The sequence below is a fragment of the Mus caroli genome, unplaced genomic scaffold (assembly GCF_978045245.1).
Source record: "Mus caroli unplaced genomic scaffold, Mus_caroli_1 scaffold_11, whole genome shotgun sequence".
NCBI lineage: Eukaryota > Metazoa > Chordata > Mammalia > Rodentia > Muridae > Mus > Mus caroli.
The window spans coordinates 117,624,855-117,649,316 of record NW_028227266.1 but is presented as its reverse complement, the minus strand read 5'-3'; the positions used below and the strand labels follow the sequence as shown (position 1 = coordinate 117,649,316).

The 24,462-nt window shown below is 47.3% G+C and overlaps 1 protein-coding gene across 2 annotated transcripts in view; it reads right to left on the bottom strand.

The window, feature by feature from the left end:
- Itga9 (integrin subunit alpha 9) overlaps positions 1-24,462 on the bottom strand; it is a 296,995-nt gene that overhangs the window by 181,956 nt on the left and 90,577 nt on the right. For both annotated transcript variants that reach the window (XM_021172021.3, XM_085828171.1), the window contains exon 15: positions 23,701-23,861. In XM_021172021.3, the coding sequence (XP_021027680.1) occupies positions 23,701-23,861 (161 nt within the window). The remainder of the gene's footprint in view (positions 1-23,700; positions 23,862-24,462) is intronic.

The following is a 24,462-nucleotide window of genomic DNA, read 5'->3' as shown; positions in this document are numbered from 1 at the left end:
TATGGGTTTGTAGTTCGGACTCAGCCTCCTTGTGCAATTGTCCATCTGTGTTGTTGTTTCTTATCCCTAGCCTAACATGGATGTAGTCTTGTACAAACAAGTCAGCCTTTGTACTGTCGTCGGCATTTAATAACTTGCTGATGAGATGTGGCCTTTAGTTTAGTTCTACTCCATTCCTGGAGTAGAACTGTGGCCAGCCAGCAGCAGCTATAGCATCCAGAACAGTTATAAATCCCACCCCTTCTGCCTTTAACAAGTGGCTATACTGAATATCTTTAATCGGTCACCTCAGACACCACGGACCTTGAGTTTATTTTTCTTTTATGGTCAACTTGAAGTCTAAGATAGTTTCTTTGCAGAAAAAGTGGGTTGTAGGCTTGTGTCCCAGTGGATCTGTTTCTTAAGCAACTAGACAATATCAGGTCTGCCACATCTTGGTATGTTCCCAGGAAGCAATGCAAACAGCCTCACTTAAGCCCTTTTCTGAATCAATGAGTTAGGATTTTCTATTTCTAGTCACCTCTCGTCGGGAGGGTGTCATAACCTGAGCTCTCTCATCTGGTACAATTCCAGAGCCGATTTTTAAAAATATTTTCTTTATCTCTCTGCTCTATGAAGTTATCCTGTGACAACATCACTCTTTTTCTATGATTAAGATTGAAATAAGATTGAAATAAGATGGAAACTGAAGGAAGCTCTCAGATGTCAACATTTGTGGGAAAGTGCACATGTGTCCACTCGGCTTTGCCCAGGTCAACCTCAGAGGTAGATTTTTTTTTTCTCCCAGGAGTCTCCCATAATTCTTTGCTGCATCCATAATGACATACCCTAATGAAGTCTGACAGGTCATGCCACAAGGAAATAATGGGGAAAGGAGGCATGTGTCAAGTCGACACACTCCTCATCTATACATATCCAGACACTCCAAACCTTGCCTTAATTAACAAGAAACCCAAAATGCAGCCTGGCCTTCAGACCCCAGTGCCCATTTCACAGCTGAATCTTTACCCCATTAATGCCCCCAAGTCTGCTGCCCAGCAAGATCTGATTGGTCAAACTCCTGGGCACTTAATATGTAAGAATAGCAACAACCATAATAGCCTACAGGACTCCAAATCTGCCCCACAAAAGCTGCCAAGAACCTAAGAGGTTCATCCATTTGGGTCTTTGCTATGCCCAAGAGGTCATCCAAGGCTAGGGGTGGCCACACCCAGGGCAGAAATGCTGGGTTATTAGAGATGTGGGCAGCTGTTTCAGGGCATGGCAAATCCGCTGACCAACCTATGTCAGGGGAGCTGGCTTCCCACAGTTGTGTGACATTAAGATGGTTTAAATTTTCTCACTGGCATGATTCAGTGATATGCATCCTCAAGGCAGTTTCAACTACAACACTATAAATCAGACACTTAATCTAACCCAGCTTCATATGCAGCCATAGCTATTCCTCGGAGGCCTACAATCCATCATACCAAGGTCTTCTAGTATCTCCAAGGCTGAACACACAAAAGCCATGCCAAAGGACTTGTCATGAAATTTTTTCCCATCCTTAACTCTATACCCAACTCTGCCAATCCAGCCAACACTGCAACCCCTCTTCTGTGGGCCAGGATTTTGTGGCCTTTTAGGTTAGAGCCTAGAAAGATACTCATTTGGGCGACTCAATGGGACATCACTGAGTCAATGTTAGATGCAAACTCTGTGGTGGTTCTTAAGGTATGAGACACTCAGGAAGCATCTAGCCCAAGCCTTCTCTCAGATCGAGGAATGGGACTCCTATGACTCTCATTTGAAGCTCTCAAATGAGGAGACATTTACTACCTCAGACAGTCAGCTCTAGTGGAGGAGCTGGATGTCACAAGCCACAGGCAATACACATAGGAAACGATGTTCATATGTCCAGGTTAGGGGTTTCCTCTCTGTAATCAACATTTGCTGAAGATTAAAAGTCTTCTTAAGCCGTACAGTCCTGGGGCTGGGAGATGGCTGAGATTCAGAGGTGTATGCTCTTCTCAGTTCCCAGCGTCCACACGACAACTCGCAACTGTAGCTCCAGGTCCAGGATCCAATACCCTCTTCTGTCCTCCAAGGGTGCATCAAACACACGCGACACATACACACATGCACGTAAACATGCAAGAAAGCACGCACCCACACGCCTGAAATACATATAAATAAACCTTTAAAAAGCGCCAGAAAGATAATAAGCTGGGACTTCCTAGATACTGGCTTGTTAGTTCCTGCTGTAAACTTGCAGAATCCAAGGCTCCAGGTATAGGGGACCTGCGGGTCAGCTGGAGAGAAGATTTAAATAGACACACTTCCAACTTTAAGCATCTCTAAGTGTAAAATTCCCTGGCACTTACATCTACATGGCTATACCATCATCTCTGTTAGACCCGTATCTCCACCACCCTCTCCTGAGTGTCTTCATTGTCTCTTCTAAAACTCCATACCCACTTATGATCAACCTATTTAAAAGCCCCAGGTGACTGGATGGCTGTTCCAGTGTAGGAAACACATGCATGTAGTTACACAGCATAGCATCATGTCATTAGCCACATAACATCAATGGTGACTGTCCTTCTCCTTATGTGGCACCCACGGTCTTCTCACTTCTCACTATACAAATGTCTTGAGAACATACTTGGAATATATATGCCAGCCTTCAGTGGCCCACTCAGCCTGGGGCTGTTTATCACAGGAGGCAGGGTGTTCTACTTGGATAAGTCAACTAAGCTCTTAACTACAGTCTAGGTAACACTCCAGGCTCCATGGGAACCTAGGAAAGGGAGTCTAATGGAAACAGAGGGAGTGTCAGCCATATGCCAGGGACCTTCTGGGGACATTCTGGTTAAACCACATCATAACGCTGGGTCGGCTCCATCTCATGGAAACTGGATCTTCAAGGAGGAAATAAGTGTGTTTTAGTCTCAGTGTGTGGGGTACAGGGGTTCCATTCACACCCCAGCTCTGCCTTCACTCTCTGCTGGACAGCCTTAGCCTTCCAGACAGCGATTCCTCTCACAAGTCTTTAGGAGCCCAAGACCAGGCCTGCTTTGTTTAAACACTTGAAGCGCATGCACATCTTGAATTTTAACTAGCATTTCTGTTCTCATTGTGAGAGCCAGTCTTTCAGAGTGTCTGTTGGTCCTCTTGAGCGTCTGTCATTCATTCCCTCATCTGTTAGTCTGGGTGTGGCTGTACGACCGGATGAGCCTCCGGACTCCAGCCCAGCCACAGAACCTATGGGCACAAGCACTCGACAGGTGCCCGTTGAATTAGGGGCCAAGTATATTTGTCTCAGTGATGTGTCATGATTCTTTAAAAGATGCCCATTCACACAAGAGTTGCTCTCTCCTGCATAAATCTGTAATAATTGAATGACAACGGTGGGTGGAGGAGAAAGGATCCTATTTTCTTCCATCAAGATGAACAATCACTCAAGGCTGCAAAGGGTCTAGCTAAATTTAACACGAAGTGTGGGCTTTCAAAGACTTTTCTACAGTACATAAGCCCACTAAAAATATGGTACAGCAATTAGCTCATCAGAAGATTGATGGAAGCTGTAAGTGGTGGGGATTGCAGAGATCGTGCGTGATTCCGGCCTGTTGCTATCTTTAAGCAGGGCTTATCGATGAGAAGACCCTGGCAAGCATCTATGGATATGAAATAAGTTCTTCTAGCACTCAAGTTTGAGGCTAAAAAAGTTTCCATATAAATAGAGAGAAAAGACCTCTGAAGGCACAAAGCCAAGTTACTGCGAGAAAACCAACTGCTCTGCCTTAGCTTCAGAGATTCAAAACGCTGCAAGGTCAACTCATGTAAGCATCTAGTCTCCTCCAGTGTTTTGTGGTCCTGAAGCATTGCAATCCAGGAGCCCGTCCTTAGTCGGATGGGGTATTTTAAATGTACTTTATTCTAAAGTGTATCTGAACATAAAATTTTATTTTGTCTTTTAATGAAACACTTACTATATACCGTCTGTGACGGGTTGAATGTGTAATACCACCCCCACCCCCACTGGTTGGATGGAGTATGTGAATACTTGGTCCCCAGCTGTGACATTAACCCAGAAGGCTGTGAAACCTTTAGGAAGTTGAACCTCACTGGAAAATGTGGGTCATGGAGGGTGGATCTTGATGCTTTATTGCCCGGTCTTACTTTCTGTCCTTTCTCTGCTTCCTGCTCAGTCATGACCTAAGGTGAGGTGTCTCTGCCTCATACTCCTGCTGCTGCAAAGTCACTTGTTGCCAGCCTCCCCTACGTGATAGATTGCCCCCCGTCCAATGGTAGGACAAAATAAGACCTCTCCTCAAATTGATTTTTGTCAGGCATCATGCCATAGCAACAAGAAAAGTAAGAAACTCATCTCATCATCTATTTCTAAAATGCTGGTGTACAAGATACCAGCCCTTGATGTTGCCAAGTAATTAAAGCCAGAAGTTGGGTCTTAAAAAGGAATATTATCTGTAAACATGAGTGTCTGGTAAACTCTTGCTGCTTCTCAGGATGACAAAAACATCAGGTGCTGGCAGCAATGGTGTCCGAAGCCTGTCCAAGATTCCAGTGAGAACTTCAGATCGGCATGGTATATTTAGGGGACAATAAGCTGGTATCTGAGGGGACATTGGTAGCTGGAACATAAGTTACAATGAGTCTGTCCACTAGAAATGACCCTGAAGTAAGAGAATAATAGAAAGAGAAGGGACTTGAACATTTAACACCAGAGACTAAGTGGTTAGGAGCTGGCACACACAGAATTTGGAGGACCTGCGGTAGTCTCAGACTGAAGCCTGGTATAAACCCAGTACCACAACCCCCTATAAAGGGTCACTTAAATTAAATACATGGTTTCAGTCTGAGACTTCATTCTGACAGTCCCAAATTTAGGGGACAGGGTAAGTTTCCAGCTGCCCCCTTTAGTGCCAGCCTTAAAATGTAGGTGCACTTGGGTGACCAAGTGTTCAAAGGTGACCCTTAGGCTGCATAATCCCACAGGCTGATGTCTGCTCATGATGCCAAACCACAGCTGTTCAAGAATTTCTTGGACAACACACAAAAATTAACTCAAAATAGATCACTGATCTAATGTAATAGCTAGCGCTGTACAACTTTTAGAAGAATATCTTAAGCATATGCTCATCTTGGACACTGTCCAACATCTTTGAACATTCAGTGAACATTTATTGGGCAGTTAGTCAATGTCAATTACCGAGCTTGGTGCTGGGGAAACAGAGACAAATGTGATTGTGGCGAGTGCCAACCATCTTAAAGCCTTCCTGGTGCTCTTTACAGCTTTCCTGTTGATAAAATCACTGCAAGTCTTGTTGAATCCCTCTATAGTTCTTTCCAGTACTACTTTGGTTATAATCCAAGTTTTTGGAATTTTGGGCTCATCCATCAATCAGGTGAGGATACATTTAGTCCATCCCAACCTGTCTCTAACAAGACTGATGGAAAGTTGTTTTAGTTTCTGTCGCTGTGACAAATACCACGGCTAAAAGTGAGTTAGAAGGGCGAGAGGTTTGTTTCAGCTTGCAGGTCACAGCCCATCACTGACAGAAGACAGGACAGGAACTCAAGCAGGGACTTGAAGGCAGGCCTGCTTGCCCTTGCACACAACATTCTCTCAGACTAGGGAGCTCGCTCACAGCCAAGGAAGCAGAACAGAAACTGTGGGGGAAAGCTTCTTGCTGGCTCCAGAATAAGCAGTCTCATACTGAGCTAGTTTTCTTAGAACAGCCTAGGGAATGGTTCTGCCCACAGTGGGCCGGGCCCATCAATTAACAATCAAGACAAACACCTGCAGACACACAGACAAGCCCATCTATTCTAGACAATTCCTTAATTGAGGATCTCCTTTCTGATGACTCTAGGCAATGTCAAGTTGACAGTTAAAGAGGGTAGCGAGCCCGGGGAAAGTGGAGGCCTCACGAACAAAGATCACTGTTTCATCCATACCAACATGTAGCTGCCAAAACATCAGAAGACTCAGAACTAGCTGTTCTGAGCGACAGGATTATATTCCATCAAGGCTAGGGGACTGGTAAGCAGGGAGAAAGGGAAGTGGCACAGCATGTTCCTGTCATGAGCATCTTCCCAACCACTGGTGACAAAGAACAAAATCAGTTGATATGAAACCCTTCTCCTTTCTCATCGGGAGGCAAGAACAAAGGAAGAATTATAAATAGCAGGTACAGATGAATTCAGTAATGGAATAACTAGTGACCCAGAGACACTCAGGATACTGAGGTTGGGGAAACAGGAAGTAGGGGTGATGAGAGGACAGACCATCTGTGGCTGCTCAGGGGCACGGCTAGGAGAGGAGGGTGTGGCCACATAGTTGAAGGAAGGGCCCTTGGGTTGTGGATGTAGTCCAGTACTGAACAGGCCTCCCTTCACAGTAATGTCCCTCTATAGCCAGATGGCCCAAGCTGAGAGATGTCTGCCATGGGTCCCAGCAACCTGCTTGTGGTTCTGCTCTGAGACTAGGAGGAATGCCAGAGCAGCTGCAGGCAGAGGGGCTGAGGGAAGGCAGGTGCTGCAGTTCCCAGGCATTGCAGCCAGGTGAGGACCATCGTCTGCAGCACACAGGAAATGTTTCTGCCCTGACTTCAACACAGGAAGTGCTCGCTCAGCAATACGCTCAGGTCTTCCGTTCTCCCCTGGCTCCCTCCAACCCTCGAGTGAGTTAAGAAGAGCTCTCGGAGAAACCCCTACAAGGCTTGCCCTAGAGTCTGCGAGGGAGTCAAACATAAGAGATTGCTCTATGTGCTCACGTGGGGGTTCCTGCGATGTCATCAAAAAGCCAAGCAGAGAGCACTGCGTCCACGAGCAGAATTCACTGCCTTGACACACCCACTGGGTAAGATGCCACAATGACTCAAGGGTGTGGGTCTCTTCAAGGAGTAGATGGCAGTCGCTGTGACACTAAAAGGTTTTCAGACCCTTGTGACCATGCTCATGGAACTCAGGCTCCAAAATTCCCAGTTCCAGAACCATCCTTCCCTACTTGCCCAAGGGCGAAGACCAGCTTTCTAAGATCAGTGTAGCCTCAGTCCTCCTGAGAGGGTCTACTGGTTGACTCTAGAGATGCTTGTGTGTGTGTGTGTGTGTGTGTGTGTGTGTGTGTGTGTGAGTCCACTCAGGCCTGTTTGTAACCATTCTATATCCCAGATGAAGAAGTTTGGCTCTAGACTTGCACCGTCCAATGTGTCATATGTCTCACCATGCACTTATACCTAGTGAACATATAAAATGTGGCTAAAATATACACCATAAATCAAAGACCAAGGACAAAATGGAAACATCTGTCATAGTTTTTATACTATAGGCTGAAATGTTTTGCATCTCATGAAGCAAACAGTAGAATGCTGTTGTGTGATGAACTGTGCTCTACCTAAGAACATGCCTGTATTTGCACATGAGGCTTTTAAAGGGCCATGAGAAGTGAGGCCATTAGGGTGGTCCCTAAAACACCGTGACTGCTGTCCTTGTATGAAACAGAATTTGGACATGCACAGGGATGGCAGGTGTGTCTAAATAGAGGAAAAGCAATGTGCAAGACAGTGGTCACAGCAAGTCAAGAAGAGAGACGTCAGAAGAAACCAAGCCTATGTGTGTATGTGTGTGTATGTGTGTGTGTGTGTGTGTGTGCGCGCGCGCGCATGCTAGAACTTCTGATCCCCAAACTGTGAGCAAGCAAATGTTATTTAAGTCACCTATAGAGTGACCTTTGTCAGGCCAAAGGTGACTATTTAACTTTTACGTAGACTACCGGTAAAGCTATAATTACGTATGTATACATACACACACCCACGTACACAGAACATACACAATTATATTATACAATGCCACTCTCAGATTCCATAGTGGAGCAGACTGCTTGTTCCATCCTTAGCATCTCCCTTCACTTAAATCAAGGGTCTCAGCCCTCAGTACCACGCCCAGCAACAAGCCTTCCCCTCAGGTAATGACTTGGTTTCTCTTTAAGGCGACAAAGCTTTGAACCCTTTCCTAAAAGAGCTGGAGTCACTTCCCTTGTTTCCCAGGCAGGGTGAAGTAGAGGAGGCAGATGCCACAGAGAGCAGGCAACCAGGGGACCACACAATGCCACCTGGGTCTTTGTTATTGAACAAAGTCCAGACTGACAAAGGCTGAGGAGAGGCAGGGAGCGCACCTGCCTGAAGCTGCCGCTGAGGGGATTCCCAGCCACTCGCTGTTTCCTTGCTTGCCCTGCTGGCTTACACACCACCACACTTCACCCCCACCGGTCCCGAGAGGCGGGCAGCTGCTCACTGTGCTTTCCCAATAACACATTTATAACCAGTGAGTGGTACTATCCGGAAGCATTTCCATCTGCTCTGAACCCCAAAATGGCTGTGTTAATATTGTCTTCTCACCAAATTATGTTCAGGGAGGACCACAATGTGTGCGTGACCATCAGGCCACACTATCTGTCCAAGGCCACAGAGCTGGTTAGGAGCCAGATGGAATTCAAACCCAAGACCTCATTGCTCCCCAGCTGGAAGATGTTGAGTGTGTTTAGCTGTCAATCTCAGATTTCTGAATCTAATTTGGACACATGCAGTGTTATGTATGTAACTGGGTTCATTAAAAAGTCAAAAGAAGTGTATACAACGTTTAGCATAGGGCTAAGACTTATTCTTTTACTCTTATTAGTGATTGTGTGTATGTGTATGTGTGTGTGTGTGTGTGTGTGTGCGTGCACACCACAGTCTTTGTGTGCAAGTCAGGGGCAGCCAGCAGGACTCTGTTCTCTTTTTACCATGTGGGTTCCGAGAATCCAACCCTGGTTGTCAGGCTTGGCATCAGGTGCCTTTACCTGCTGAGGCGGCTCGCCCGCCTAGTTTAAACATGCAGAACTTAGTAGATTTAAAGAGAAAGCAACCTCTCCTGTCACCCGTTCTCACAACCCCGCTGGGTATAAGTGGGCAGACATCCTAAAATGCTCCAAAATTTGTTCCAACCCTTGGGACATGGGACAGGTCCTGTGTTTAGAGAGGATCCCCAAAGCCCTGAAGTCAACCACAGCCGCAGTTTTCAACTTGTGGGCCATGACCCCTTTGTCAAACCTCTGTCTCCACAAATATTTACATTAGAACTCATAACAGTAGAAAATTACAGTTAAGAAGCAGCGACGAAAATAATTTTATGATTGGGGGTCACCATAGCATGGGGAACTGTGTTAAAAGGTCGCAGCTTTAGGAAGGTTGAGAACCACCGCTCTAGAGAAAGTTCCTTGGAAGATATAGGTTTATTCTACATGGGGGCCTCCCTGGCTCTCTATGATAAGCCTTCTGTCATCTAGCACAGGTACCCCACAACCAGAAAGCCCCCACCCTCAAAACAAATCACTCCAAACCTGTCACCTAGAGAGAATAGGACGGCTTTCTGCTCCTCGGGCAGGAGGAGAGCACACACGGACCCTGAGGCAGAGCCGAGGTAAAGAGAAGGAAAACCCACCACAGCATTCCATGTCCTGAGACTGTGTCACAGTGCGTCCCAGACCCTGGGAAGGACAAAGGCGTTTCCAACAGCTGTCCTCCAAATTCTCTACTCATGTTAAACAGAACTGCTCAGAATCATGTCTGCACACTGTCTACTGACAATACTGTCCTTCGGGCAAGAAGAACTGATTTCAAAGAAATCATAGTCCACACACAGCACACACATCCCTCCTGTAAGTGCACCCCCCTCGGTTGACACATTCCAGCAAGATGCTGTCTACTTGCTGACTAGAAATATGTTCAGTGCCACTACCCAGGTGAGGGACTCCAATCTCTGTGGGTGAGGGAGGCCTCATGCTACCTGTGAGGAGGGCTCCTGTGACTGAAAAGTGTTAACATCACCTGTGGGGGGGGGGAGTACTCCTACTTATGGGGAGCACTCCTGCCTGTAAGGAGCATTCCCACCTGTGGGGGAGCACTCTTACCTGTGTGGACCATTCCTACCTGTGGGGGAGCACTCTTACCTGTGGGGACCATTCCTACCTGTGGGGGAGCACTCTTACCTGTGGGGACCATTCCTACCTGTGGGGGAACACTCCCACTTGTACGGAGCACTCCCACTGGTAGGGAGCACTTCCACCTGTGGGGAGCACTCCCCTAACTTGTAGGCTCTTATTCCTGCTGCAAAGAGGTCCCACATCAGCTCCATACATGAGTACTTCTCTCATGACACCAGTGACCTGTCAGGTGCTCCCTCACTACCAGGATAATGGGAGCAGCATCTATGCCTCCTAAGCCTCATTTGTGACACTGGAGTCAACCACCAGCAGTCACTTTTTTCTATCACTCCTAACTCTGGGCACCTATTTCTTCTGACAGTCCAGGGTAGGAGTTTGCAGCTCTCATCGGCTCTCTTGTGCTGGAATCTGCCTGCAACAAGGCCCCCAGGTACTGCATGGACATATTCCATTTGAAGGGCCCTTGTAAATTCACTGAGGCGCCATTCCAGGTCTCTATTCCAGGTAGAGTGTGGGATCATCGAATTGCTGGGCGCTGCCCCCTGTCCCCACATAATTCATTATTTCCTTCCTACACTTCTCTTTTGTTCCTCGACATCTGCTTCCAATCATAAAAAAAAAAGAAAGGAGAGAAAGAAAGAAAAATGAAAAAAAGCTCTGAGCAGCAATGGAATAGGTCTCCATCCATTCCAAATAAGAAAGCAGGTAGAGTGGGGGATGGGTCGGGTGACTCGAAGGGCTGCGGACCAGGGTTTTCCAGACCCTTCTAGGAACTCAGAACTGTGGCGAGTCTTCCTTTCTGGGCAGAGGATGCTTATGTCTCAATGAGGATGAAGTGACTTGCACAGACCACGTGGTTGGTGGGACACCAAGCCCAGCCAGCGCCCGCCATCCCGAGTAGGAATAGTCTGCAGTCCACGTGCTTCACACATGCTGAAGCAGAACACATTCCTACCCACCCTGAGAGTGAGCAGCGGGAAGGGGGCTCTCTCTACATTACAGGCAATTCCATGATGGATCTCATGCCTTAATCCTTAGAACGCTCCCTCTCTGTTGATTTGCTTTGCTTCTTGAGTCAGACCAGTCTGCAAATGAAGATCCCACTCCTTTAGTCTGCCTGTCTCCTTGGGATTGTAGGCAGCTGAAACCGTAAATGTGGCATCTCCCATTGCATCTGAGGCCCCGTATGGATGCAAGCGGAGGCACCTGTGAGTGAAGGGCCCCAGAGAACCACGCTCACTGCATGCTGAAAACTCACGCCCCATCAGCCCAGTGCAAAGGGGGACGGCGGAGTTGACCTGGACATGCTTGTTTCTCTCCACCTTGTCCCGAGGCTTGATTTATGTGACTGCCACCCTTGATGCCTCCACGTTCTGCTGTGGCAGAAACTGGGAGCTGTCTATCCAGTGTCCATCTTGCCTTCTCGAACAACCACGCTTCAATGCCTGTACAGTCCACCACAAGAGCTAAGGGCCTGGCACGATGGATCAGCATCTAAGGGCATTTGCTGCCAGGCTTGATAACCCGGAACCACATTTTAGGGGACAGTAGACATCAACAAATTTTCCTTGACCCAGGTGTGCATGCGTGCAAGTGCACACGCACACATACCATGATTCACACCAGGACGCAATTTAAATGAATTATAATTAAATAAGAGCAAAAATTCTGTTCCCGAGCTGCACCGTATTTTGGGGCTCAGTAATCGTAAGTTGCCAGCAGACTGGTCATTTCCATCTTTAAGATGAGTTCTTTGGACTGTGAAGCTGGTAGAGTTTATAAGACATGCAACCCAAACTGGCATTTCACACCTGCCTCTTTAAGATGTGGCTCTTTGAAGGGTCTCAGGTTAGACTCCCAGCGCCCTTTGACCGTACCTCTTCTCCGTACATGTAAAGCATATAGTGTAGCTAGAACCCTGCAGCAACCTCGGGAGTGTGGGGGCAGGGCACTCTGCCCTTGGAGCCCTGCCCTGCTCTAGCCTTTTACACTGTTGGCAGTCTCTGTGAACTTCGGGGTCTTTCAAACCCATTCCTGCTCAGAAAGAACACTGCAGATCTTACCCTTACCATAAGTCCCACCTGCACTCAGAGGGCGAGAAACAAAGCAAAGTGTAGGAAGGAAATAATAAATTACACAGGGACAGAGGGCGCCACACAGCAACGTGGTGTCCCCCCCCTTCCTCCCCTCCTCCTTCCTGCCCTCCCCTGAAGTAACCTTTCTACCTGGAACAGAGATGTGGAGCCTCACTAAAGAATGGAGAGACAGCTCCATCCCTACAGTCACAGAAGCCACCTTTAACGGCAACTAAAGCACAGGGAAATGCCACAGACTCCACTCTCAGTGTCTTCCGGCCCCATCTCACCGTCCTGACTGATGACATCCCAGGCGGAGCTGCCATCTTCTCACCAGGCTTGTTTCTATCCATCATCCACTTCAACCCAGCAGCCAGTTGTGTCCTTTAAGGATGGGAGCTAAACCATGTCACCATGCCACCACCCTGCTCATTCCCTCCCACAGGTCCCCTTGTTGCTTAGGACACAGGCACAGTGCTTCCTGGGACTGAGGCTCCACACAGTCCTGGCCAACAGCCTGCACTCTGACCTCCTCCTCTCACTTTGCTCCTGGCCTCCCTTCCCTCCCCTGCCTCAAATATCCCCCCATCCCCCACCCAGGCCCCATCATAGCACTGCCTCCAGGAAGGGCTCCCTGACTCCCAAAGATCCTACAAGTGTTGGTTCAAATCTTGTCTTGTCAGTGACCTTTGCACCCTTGATCTGCATTCACCCTGACTCCCCCATACATCCCACTACCTTTATTGTATCACATCTGTCCCTCCACTGAGATGTAAGCCTCAATAGCCAGAATCCTTTCAGTTATGAATGAAGCTGAAGCCCACCAGCCCAGCACACAGTAGGCATAAAATGTTCATTTCCTGAGCACTGTCAATCAAGTAACATCCTCCAGCCCCAGAAGCAACACCAGCAACTTCTCTTTGCCTAAAAGACAGACAATTCATCTCGATGTGCTAACACTCCTGTAGTCTGATCTTGATCCGTGGCAGCTGCGTGGAATTCCTAGCTTATGGCTCTATGAAATTCGAAGATATCATGTTCAACTCTCAGATTGCAGTGAGAACAGACATCAGGCCCTGAAATTCTTTCTTAGGAATCAATTTATCACTTTTCTAGGACCTGGAATACATGCCTCTGGTCCAGGCAGCCGAGATACGTAATCGCTTCCTTCAAACGCTGACAGCCCTCTCCTGGGACAATAGGAACCCAACTTTGGAAAGCCACACTGAATTCAAAGTAAAAATCTATTCTTCCGTGACGCTGGCTGTGTATGTATCTAGATACATAAGATAATTATTCATGGTATTGCTACAACATATGTATACCATGAATCTAACTGTCAGGCAGAGAAATCCAAACAGAGAGACCTTCTATGAAAGAGTTGACCTGTCCTCTTCCAAACCATCATGACACAGAAGACCAAAGCCAAAGAACCATTCCAAGAGGACATGACAATCCATGGGACACAGGATTACGTTCCCCCATCAGAGGACATGTGGACAGCTGGAAAAGTTTGACCTAACGGTCATGTGCATTTAATCTTCTGATTTCAGTACATATGCATGGTTACTGGAGAGAATATCTAAGTCTGATGTCTGTAGGGAGAGGGCAGCAGTCTGTCAGCAACATTCCCTAGAGAGGCCTGAGGTTGGAGGAGGGGCAAAGCCAGGTAGGACGAAGGTTAGCAGACGGATGCCTCTGTGAGGCACTTACCACGTCTCTATGCTCATCTGCATGCAACTGTGATGCTTCAAAATAAAAATATTTATATAACATACATGTGCATGTGTCTATGTGCTCATGGAGAGGGGGGAGAGAGGGAGAGAGGAGGAAGAGGAGGAGAGAAGATGAAGAACATGCTTTCAGCTCTTTCTCAAAGGTTTGATTTGTTCCAAATTAATTTTGATCCTGTATTTTCATGGCTATTTTTAAACCCCTGGTTCATATAGCCTCAGACTAATCAAGTGCTTTCTGAGAAAAATGACTTCTTTGTTAAAGAGTCTGAAGAATTTCCCCAAAGTCAGAGAAATGAGGATATAACCACCTGGGGAGATGGCTCAGCAGTCAAGAGCACTGGCTGAGGACTCGCTGAGTCCTGCAGAGTACCCGAGTTTAGTTCCTAGCACCCACACAATGGCTCACAACTCCAGCTCCTGAGGATCCAGTGCCCTCTTCTGGCCTCTGCAGGTATTACAGGCACATGGTGCCCATAGTTTATGCAGGCAAAACAGTCATACACATAAAATAAAAACAAATATTTTTTAAAAAGAGGACTCAATTTTAATAAACTTACTAAAAGTAACTAATTTTCCTTTAACCATATAGACAGACATGAAAAAAAATCTGAATTTCCATTGTTAGAATTTTATTTTAAGTCAACCTGTTTAAGCCCTCGAGATGCTGGTCCTCTTATCCTGAGCAGTAATGCTTCCACCTAGAGGTCACTTCCTTAGAACACGTATAACAACCACCGCTATGGACGCAGCCACAAGTGATGGCAGGGTAGGTGTGGAAGTCCATGAGGAGCTAGACAAAGTCTCAGAAGATGCAAAGGCTCTACCTAGGAGGAGGGTACAGAGGAGATCTCCAAGGTCTAAGCAGAAGAGGTTCCCTGTTACCAGTTCCCTCTCCAGTCCCTCGATGTGCAGCCGTTGATGCTTCTTTAGCGCACAGAAGGCAGCAAGACAGCCCTTCCCCCACCCCCTTCACAGAGAATGAGAGGTTGTGGGAAGCCACATGTGCCATTGCAGGGTGGTCCTGGCTTCCGCTGGCCACCACGCATACATAGGCAGTAAAGTTCTTTTGCCGAGATGAGGTTTTGAGAATTAACCAAATTAACCAATCAGATGAGAGACAAGTTAACCAATCAGATGAGAGACAAGTTAACCAATCAGATGTAGGCATGCAAATGAGGTGAAAAGCATAACCCAAGCACAACCAATTCGGGTGTGAGACACGCCTCTCCTAGGCCTATATAAGCAGCACCAGTTCTGGGCTGGGGGGGGGGGGGCTCTTCGCCTCTGCAATCAAGCTCTCCCAATAAACGTGTGCGGAAGGATCCTGTTGCAGTCGTTCTTGCTGGCCAGTCGGGTGCGCGCAAGAGGAGGTGAGGAGGAAGATCAAGGTGTTTCAACAAAAAAAGTTTAAAAATGAATATGATACAGTCTAATAAACTTAGCCAAAATACAGACGGTCTTTAAACCCAACACACACACATGTAGCTGTGGTGTGCTGGTTACATGGACCCTTTGATTCATATTCCTACCCATTGCCAAAGCCAAATGAAACAAGGGCGAATGACTTTGATAAACAGCTGCGTTTAAAGCGTGACTCAGGCGACAATCCCACTTACTAACAAACACACAGTCAGTGGTGTGAGCTGGCAGCAGTCGGTTTGCCAGACCCCAGCATTACATTTCCAAGAGCTCTGCAGGTGCTAACATATGCTCATCACATATGTTAGTAAGAGTTAAATAGAATAGACCTGCGAGTTAAACTTCACACTAAGATGAAGTTCTCAATGCTCAGAAGTCACTCTGATCACTTTGCTGTGTTTTATCACGGTTCTTGCACCTGAAGATGCTTAGAAGTATCAGATCCTCTACATAATAATGCGCAGTTACAGGAGTCTTCCAAGCCAGCACTAGTGATGTTATCCGGCTGCTTAAAATCAACCACAGTGAAATATCTCACCAGGAAGCCAAGCAGAGGACTCACGTTAGCTCCCCACAACCAATGCCCTGCTGCTAAACATTAGAAGCCAAACACTGCTCTAGAGGACAGGGCATTCCAAGCCACTGCCTCTGATGTCACATGCTCAGAATAGGTGCTCCTGGAACTCAGTGGGAAGCCTCTTTCTAGTTCTACAGCTGTGGTCAACTTTCTCTAGCTTCCTCTACACGAGAGGAGCAGAGAGCCCATTAGTTTGAATCAGTCATCTGTATGAGCGGTGCCACCATATGACGGCTAAGAAGTGAGAGTTTCTGGGTTCCAGCCCTATTTGCCAGCCAGAAGTTCTGGTCAGGTCCTTATTTCCTGTACAAGATAATGAAGATAATGGCAGTGAATACATCACAAGTTGTGTAATGGGCAGCGGCTGGCACATCCTAGATGCGCAGTTGGTGTGCGGGCTCCCGTGACTGCCACCTGGCATGGTGTGGATTTTTTTTTCCTAAGAATCATTTCCAGAGGGAGGCTAACTACCAAAGGCTTGATGCTAATTTCTGTAATAACAGACATCATGTTCCCCCAAACACACTTCATCACATTCTAAAGAGCCTCGCAAGGAACCTGGCTGACTTCTTCCAAAAGAAGAAATGTTTGCCAAAATAAAAGGAAATAGCTAAAAATTATGACACACACACACACACACACACACACACACACACGCATCAGTGATTTCTGCTCTTGAGAGGTGGAGGCAGGAAGACTAGGAGTTCAAGGTGCTCCTCAGCTAATGGTGGGATAGACGACATCCTGGGCTACCTGAGACTTGGACTCAAAACAAAAAAACGAGACCGGAAAACAGAACAAAGAAAGAAAAACAAGCAAAAGTTTAAAACTTTTAAAAATGAATGAATGGGGATGGGAGAGGGTGTCAGCAGGTAAGAGCTTGAGAGTGTACTGAGCGAAACAAAGCAAACGTAAATAGCACGGTTTGTCATAGTTTTGTCCATAGACTCAAACCTCAACATACCCAGAAAGGGAGAATCTCAGAGGATCTGCCTCAGCAAACTGGCCTGTGGGCGTGTCTGTGGGGGCGTTTCCTTGATTATTGATTGATGTGACAGGGCCCAGCCCACTGTGGGCGGAGCCAGCCTTGGGCAGGTAGGTAGAAAGGCAGTTGAGCAAGCCCCAGGAAGCAAGTCAGTAGACAGCTACCCTCCATGGCTTCTGCTTCAGTTCCCGCCTCTGGGTTCCTTCCCTGACTTCCCTCAGTGATGGACTGAACCCTGTAAGCCACATAAGTCCTTCCCTTCCTAAGCTGCTTTCGGTCCGTATTTTGTTACAACGACAGAAAGCAAACCAGAACACTGGGAACTGTCAGGAGAGGAGAGCGATCATGGCACTGAGATAAGCCGTGTCCGCAAGACAGGCGTCACGGGTCCCCTCTCTACGTGGAATCTTGGGGACATATTTAATGGAAGGGACACAGGGACACACTGTGGACATGGAAGTGGAAGAGGAGGAAGGAACCCAACAGAATGACAGTGGGGCAAATCTGACACCACTGTGCTGTTAATATGTGACAAAATCAATTACATTTGGTTGCACTGTACTTTATATATGCCAACCCTGCACTTCAATCTGCATGCCAGTGAGCTTTGGTAACAGGATCTACTCACACAGCCATGACCCAAAATGTGTTCCTCAGCCCAGAAAGTCTCATTTGTCTAGTGCTAGTAACGTAACTGCCACCTCTCTCCAAACCCTTGGCCTCCAGAACCCCCTGATCCACCTTCTGGCTCATTAAGTGGGCTTGTCTAGAACACCACACAGATGGGAGCAGATAGCAGGTAGCCTACTGCATCTGGCGTCTTCACACAATGCTCCTGGAGGCCCCTCGGGCTAACGTGTTAGGAGTGGTCCATTCATTGCCAAGTCCTTTACACTCCATCATTCGGCAGAAGTCCCAAAGTCCATGCTCCAGGCAGTGGGAGGCACGGGAGCTTTTCCACAGCGCATCTTAGTTGGCTACCTTCTGGGAGGCACCACAGCTTTCTAAATGTACTAACAAGTGCTTGCCGGACACCCTAAGAAACTAAAAACAGTTGCTACAGTGGCAGAGGGGGTTGAGAGACATTCTTCCCTTCTATGCTTCTTAGAATGGTTTTCAAAAACATAACTATGTTTCTCTAAAGCCCTCTATGTTTCTAATGCTCTATGTTTCTCTCGGTCTCAAATCTGCCAAACTGTACAGCTTTAAATATGTTCAGCCATCTCTCTGAATAATCAACATGGCTGGCTTTGAGCTGTTATTTCTCCAGAAAAAGAAGGGACCTTTGCTGATTTTTTCTTCTTATTTCTCTTGTAAGAGTTCTTCCCTGCAACTGATTGCCCTTTCTTTCACTGTTGCTTCTTAGCAAGTACGTGAGTGTGTGTGAATGTGTGTGTGTGTGTGTGAGACTGTGTGTAAGTAAGTGTGTATGAGTGTGTGTATAAGTCTGGGTGTATGTGCATGTGTGAGAGTGCCAGTATGTGAGTATATATGTGTGTTCCTGTGAGTATAGTGTATGTGAGTGTGAGCATATATGTGCCTGTGTGTGTAGAGTGTGTGTATGTGAGTGTAAGTGTATGTAAGTGTGTGTATATGAATGTGTTCATCTCTGTGTATGTGTATGTGAGTGTGTATGTGTGTGAGTGTGTATGTGTATATGTGTATGTGTGTACGTATATGTGTGTATGTATGTATATATGTGTATGTGTGTGTAATGTGTGTGTATATATATATATATATATGTGTGTGTGTGTGTGTGTGTAGAGTGTGTGTGTGTATGTGAGTGTGTATATGAATGTGTGCATGTGTGTGTGCGTATGTGTATGTGTGTATGGAAGTGCTCTGAAACCTGAGAATCATTGCTCCACGTCTGTTCTGCAGACTCACGGCATGTGACTGAGCTGAGGGCTTGCAGGTGCTTTATGGGATGTAGAATGGAGTAGACGAAGCCCATGGTGTGATCTCAGCCCAGGACAGCACTGACCAGTGCAAGACCCTGCCAGGCCAGGAGGGGCACTGTTCCTACAAGCAGGGCCACAGAAACTTGATTGAAATCCCCTTGCAAGTCCCTCCATGAAACATATTAGAGCCATTTCAAGGAGACCTGTGACTTTCCAGAATGGCCAAAGTCCTTAGAGCCCTGTTCTTGTGGGCTTTTCTTGGACAGATCAGTGGCTCAGTTCTGTTCAACAAAAGTTTTCTTTTTTTCTTTTTACATTTGTGTGTGTGAGGTGGGGTGGGGGTGGGGGATAGCACACATGATACCTGTGAAGATCACATGTACATGTCAAGGCTAAAGTGTGGAAGTCAAGAGGACAGAGCTCAGAACTTAGGAATTTTCACCACGTGGAGCCAAGCGATCAAGCTCAGGTCGTCAGGCTCTGTAGCAAGCGCCTTTACCTGCTGGGCCTCTCACCAGCCCTCAGGGGTTACTGAGGGTTTCTGGAGGGCATTACTGACCCTCACAGGAGGAAGGGAGGGGCAGGCCTCACGTGTGGGACCTCCTGCATCCCCATGGTTGACTCAGCATGGTTGCTGTGGCGGCTCACTGGCCTGTCCCAGACTCCATCTAATGGAAGGTTCAGGACACACTTCCCTGGGTACTGCCTGATGAGGAGCAGTCACCGCTGGTCTGGGTGACACCACCTATCATAGAAGTAGCCACGGGACGTTTGTTCCTGTCCCAAGCTCTCCTGCCCACTTCCTCCTAACACCATTTACTGGTTTCTCAGAGATACGAGCTCCATTCTGTAAGAGAAACTCCTTGTGATCCGGGTGCTAGCTAGCACAGGTAGCCATTCCACCATGGTTCCATGTACCAGGTATTTACTCTGAGCTGACTATCCCAAAGCAGGAGTCTGGTGGGGAACCATTTCCAGAAGGCAGGAACATGAGGGAGGTTCCTTAGGGCCTGGGCCCATGGCTGGGGCTGGCCCATGGCGAGACTGTGTCCTCAGGGACAGTCAGATATATTCAGCAGATGAGGAGGGAAGAGACATGTTACTCAGAATATGACAAAGGCTGCAATGTGGGCTGATGTATGTGCTGCCAATGGCATTCAGCAGGGCTCTATAAAAGGACCATCAATTTAAAAAGTTACCCCCTGGTCAACTCATCCTTCTGGTGGTGTCAGGGGGAGCACACCACTGCGGTACCCTAATGTTTTCAATTCTCTCCTAGTCTGGTAACTTCCCTTTTCAACACGCAGGACAGTCGGCGCCTCTGTGGAGTCTAGGAACTGACCAGAATTCCACAACAGTGTCCTGAACTCAGTGGGTTTTTGTTTTTTCCCAGTTGCCTCCTGAGTTGGGCAATGACTGGTTTTCTGTTTACACAAGGGCACTGCCCCTCTTATTGTACAAAAGCACCAAAAGTCATCTGAGTTAAAGAGAAATTATGAAAGCAAGCATGAAGGAGGTGGAGCCTTAAGGCAGGAAGAATGTGAAGAGAAAGCAGGAGGTGCGGGGCTGGGCTGGAAGCAGACACAAGAGCTGGACCTAACATGACTGAAGAGCTAGAGACAGCAGCAGTGGAAAGGGCTGCGGTGGACCTAACATGACTGAAGGTCTAGAGACAGCAGCAGGAGCCCAAGGGCCGCGGTGGAAAAGCATGGAGCCGGGTAGCTCAGAGATTAGGGTCACGGCAGCTGAGTCAGAGCATCTCTGTCATGCAAGTAGAAGGCAAAAAAAGGTAAACTGGGGCTGAGTGCTAGAGAGCCCTGAAGCCAAGAGGACATGCTCTGGGTTTTACCTGTGACATCTCCAGACCACTTGGACAGTAGGGGAGGGGGCTACCTCCAAAGCTAGACTGGTTTGGGGGAAAGGGAAAAGATAGGTGGGGTCTATGACATCTGGGAAGCAATCAAGGAAGCCACTGGAACTGCTTTAGCACTGCCCCAAGAAAAGGATGTGTTTTGCCACAAAAGTGGAATCTCCCCGGAGATCCCTTCAGGACCAGAGCAAGGTACCACACAGCTAACTCAGGAGGCAGGTATTGGTCCAAGCTAGTCTCTGCAGTGGAGACTATCACCATATATGGTGAGAAAACTTAGGGGGAGAGAGCGGAAAAGAAAACAAGAGAACACTGAACGGGCTTAAAGACAGAAAGAAAAATGCCTAAAGATAGCCTAAACAAAACTCGTGTGGCCCCAGTGCCGGCCTGTCTGCTGACCATATGGCGTGTGATAAGACGGGACGTTTGCATTTGTCTTCCATGACTTGTCTGCCGAGCCGAGCGCCAGGCCTGTGCAGTAGAGACCATGTCACCGTCCTTCAGCCCTAACTCTCAGATTCCAGTCTATGCCCCCCAGGATGGAAAGCAATCACTGCCGCATCCCCTCCCCCACTCCTGCTGCCCCATCTCAACCCTCACATAAGCCACTGACTCCCCAGCTGTTTTCCCACAACCCCTGTAAGCCACCGGGTTATGGCTGCGAGGTCTTAGGCCAGCTGTGCCACAATGGAAACAGCCAGCTAGCTCATCAACACTTCCTCCCACTCCATAATCCACCATTCGCCCAGATCCTCCGTTAGGGTCCAGGAAGTAATGGTAGAAGACAGCTCAGTCACTGCCTTGAGCATTTCTTGGAATTATGTCTTTCTCTGGTATATTCCACAGCCTCATGTGTCCACATGAGAACAACCAGACTATGGTCTGGAAGTATGTGGGTAATGCCAAGTCCCCTTATGCACAGGGATATGTTCCTAGACATTCCGTGGCTATATAAAACTGCAAATAATATCAATCATTATATAATACTTACTATAAAGTTCATAAATTAGACAAAGAAATAACTGTTTAAAAAATGAAACGACAATATCCTGAGGTAAAAGATATCTACCTTAACATTTATTATTTTTAGATTTTTTTTTCCATATATGCCACTGGACCTCAGAGACCTATAGTGACTGATACCTCAGAAAGAGAAGCCACTAAGAAAGGGGATCATTGCACACATATTAACCATTTATCTAAAATCCAAATTCAATGGGAACGCTTATGTTTTGACTGTTATATCTGGTAAGTGCTTAGAACAGAAGAGGCCAGACCAACCTTTGGGGCAGCCTTCCTCAGACCATCACAGAGACAGCTCTGCCTCAGTCTGTTCTTCACCATTGCTGTTCCTGAATGCACTTAGCCAAGAATACTTAGCAGGTTCTTTACAGTGGTGACTTCTAGTGGGTATGAACCACCTGCTATGAAATTTTCAGCCAAAGCAAGAAGTTGCAAAGAGCCTCAAAGGAAAAGATTTGTGGTGCAGACTTAGCACAAGGAAGCCCCACGCCCTAGCAAGTGCCACACAGAGCCATTGGATACACCTTGAGGTTTGCACACAGGCCTCTCCTGAGCAGTCCACACCCTCACTCAGGAACCAAAGGAATCTAAGCTCAAGAAGGGCAGGGTAGGCTTAGCAAGAGCACGGGTGGCTTTATAAGTGGCCAGCAGCCCCAGGCAAGGGCAGCTGGCCTGGGCAGGCCCTGACATGAGTCTGTCTGGCAGAAGGTAGAGCCAAGCCCCATAGCAAAGTATCTCAGGCTATGAACTCATGGGCTCCAGGCCAGACATGGAAGCAGTTCTCTACACACAGCCTAGATGCAGCTGTTACTATCTGACTATGACCCCAACGAGGCAACAACGGGAAGATACTTCAATCTACAGATTTCCATCTGCTAGACAGCGATGGCTAATAATATTATGTCAAACTAAACAAAAATGGTGTTTGTGTAAGTAGAATGTTGGAAACTATGTATGTCCCAACCAAAGACTAATAACCCAGAGACCTTCATCAGACTCCACGCAAAGTTTTTATGCGCACTATGCAATGTTTATCTTTTGGGTTGGTTTGAGGCAGGGTCTGACCATATAAGCCAAGACTAAGCTGCAACTCTCTAAGTAGCCTGGGTAGAATTTGAGCTCATGGTCCTCTGCCCTTTCCTACCAAGTGCTGGGATTGCTACTCTGCTCTGGGAGCTGTTGATGCTGATGATGACTGTCAGGGTGACTGCTGCATGTGTGCTTTAGAGAGGCAGAGGCTCACATAGTGCTCACACAACTGATCCACACCGGGTCTGTGAGATTCAACCCTATACCCACGGGCATTATACCAACTGTCCACGCCGTGGATCTGTCCACCTTTGTTCTCTGTCTCTGTCTGTGGGTCAGTGGCTGACCATTCTGCAGGGCCTCTCTATCACCAAAGCGTGGCTTCCTGAATTACATGAAAATATACCCAGCAAATAATTTCAAGAAGAGAAAAACATTTGGGGAGTTTATTTGGAGGATGGGAAGAGACCCTCCCCCCAAAATGCACTCCTAAGATAAATAGAAAGTAAGAGAAGTGAGCCCCAACCAGTCTTCAAATGCATCTCTGACTGTGAGTTACTACATCGTGCAGTGGACCACGAAGATGGGCATCCAGAATGATGCAACCGAAGACTCAGCACACAGCTTCTGAGTTGTTCCTCCCAGTGACTGCCAAGCCCCGGAGAGGATGAAAACCTCCCAAGAGAACGAGGCACAATCAGAGACTGTCACTGCTCTCCTGCCATCCTCTACCCCTTCTCGGAGGCTGAGGCCAGCACAATAAGCAAAGGGACCAATGCAATGATTCTGTGGGTAGCACTCCCCTCGCACACCAGCTGAGTTCAATATTCCCAACTGCCTAGAGGCAGAGGATAGAACCGATGCCACAGACATGTTTTTTGACCTTCACATACACACCAGGGCAGGTGTGCACCCCTCTACAACGCAACAGTGTTTCCAAACGGAATTAAACATAAATAAGATGGCTGTCAGCTTTTAACTTTAAAAGGCGAAATGCATGTTGTGAAGTAGAATGGTGGAAGTCCGAGGCTACATAAGGAAACAAAAGTAGCTCATGCTGCTCGGAATCGGAGGGTTAAAAAGAATAGGAGACTGACCTTGACGTGGGCCACGTAGTGATGACACACCTCGTCCATGTGGGTCAGCTGCAGCCTTTCTGAGACCTGCCCTGCAGTCTCTCCAAACAACACAAAATAGACTCTGGGCAGCTGGCCCTTCTCCTTCTGTGCCACATCAGCCGTCAGATTGTAGTTCAGACCTGACAGTAAATAAGAGTCAAAGATGTTAGCAAAGATGGACATAGAGTGTTGAGACTCTGAGCCCCACAGTTCTGTGGAGACCCTATGCACAGTTCACACAATATAGTAAACTGCCTGGCAGCCCACATCAAGATCTTCTCAGAAGCCTGTAGTCAGCCTATGGAAGACCCAGGATTCTGTGCTCATCAGACTTATGGTTCATCCTTGTTCAAACCTCATGCCTTTGTGAGATGCCAACAGAACCACCAATTTGGATATATTCAGGGATTACTTTTATCACGTGTGGGGTGCTGTTCTGACAGGCCAGCATCACAGCAAGCCTGTCAAACGTAACTAGAATGACTTCTGTTCGACTATATGTGATACAGAGAACAACTGCTTGCAATAATTCCATATCTCTTACAAATGCCAAACCTTCTCTGACTGTGTGCTACCTGTGGTGGGATGAGGTATTAGTCAACACACAGACAAAAAGAAAAGTCGACTATCACGGAGCCCCAAACTGAGATACGGACTGAGGATGGCTTTACTCTCAGGGTGCCCATCCTTCTAACAAGACTTTGGCCATAGTGGCTCCTACATGGTGTTTTTCTTCTGAAA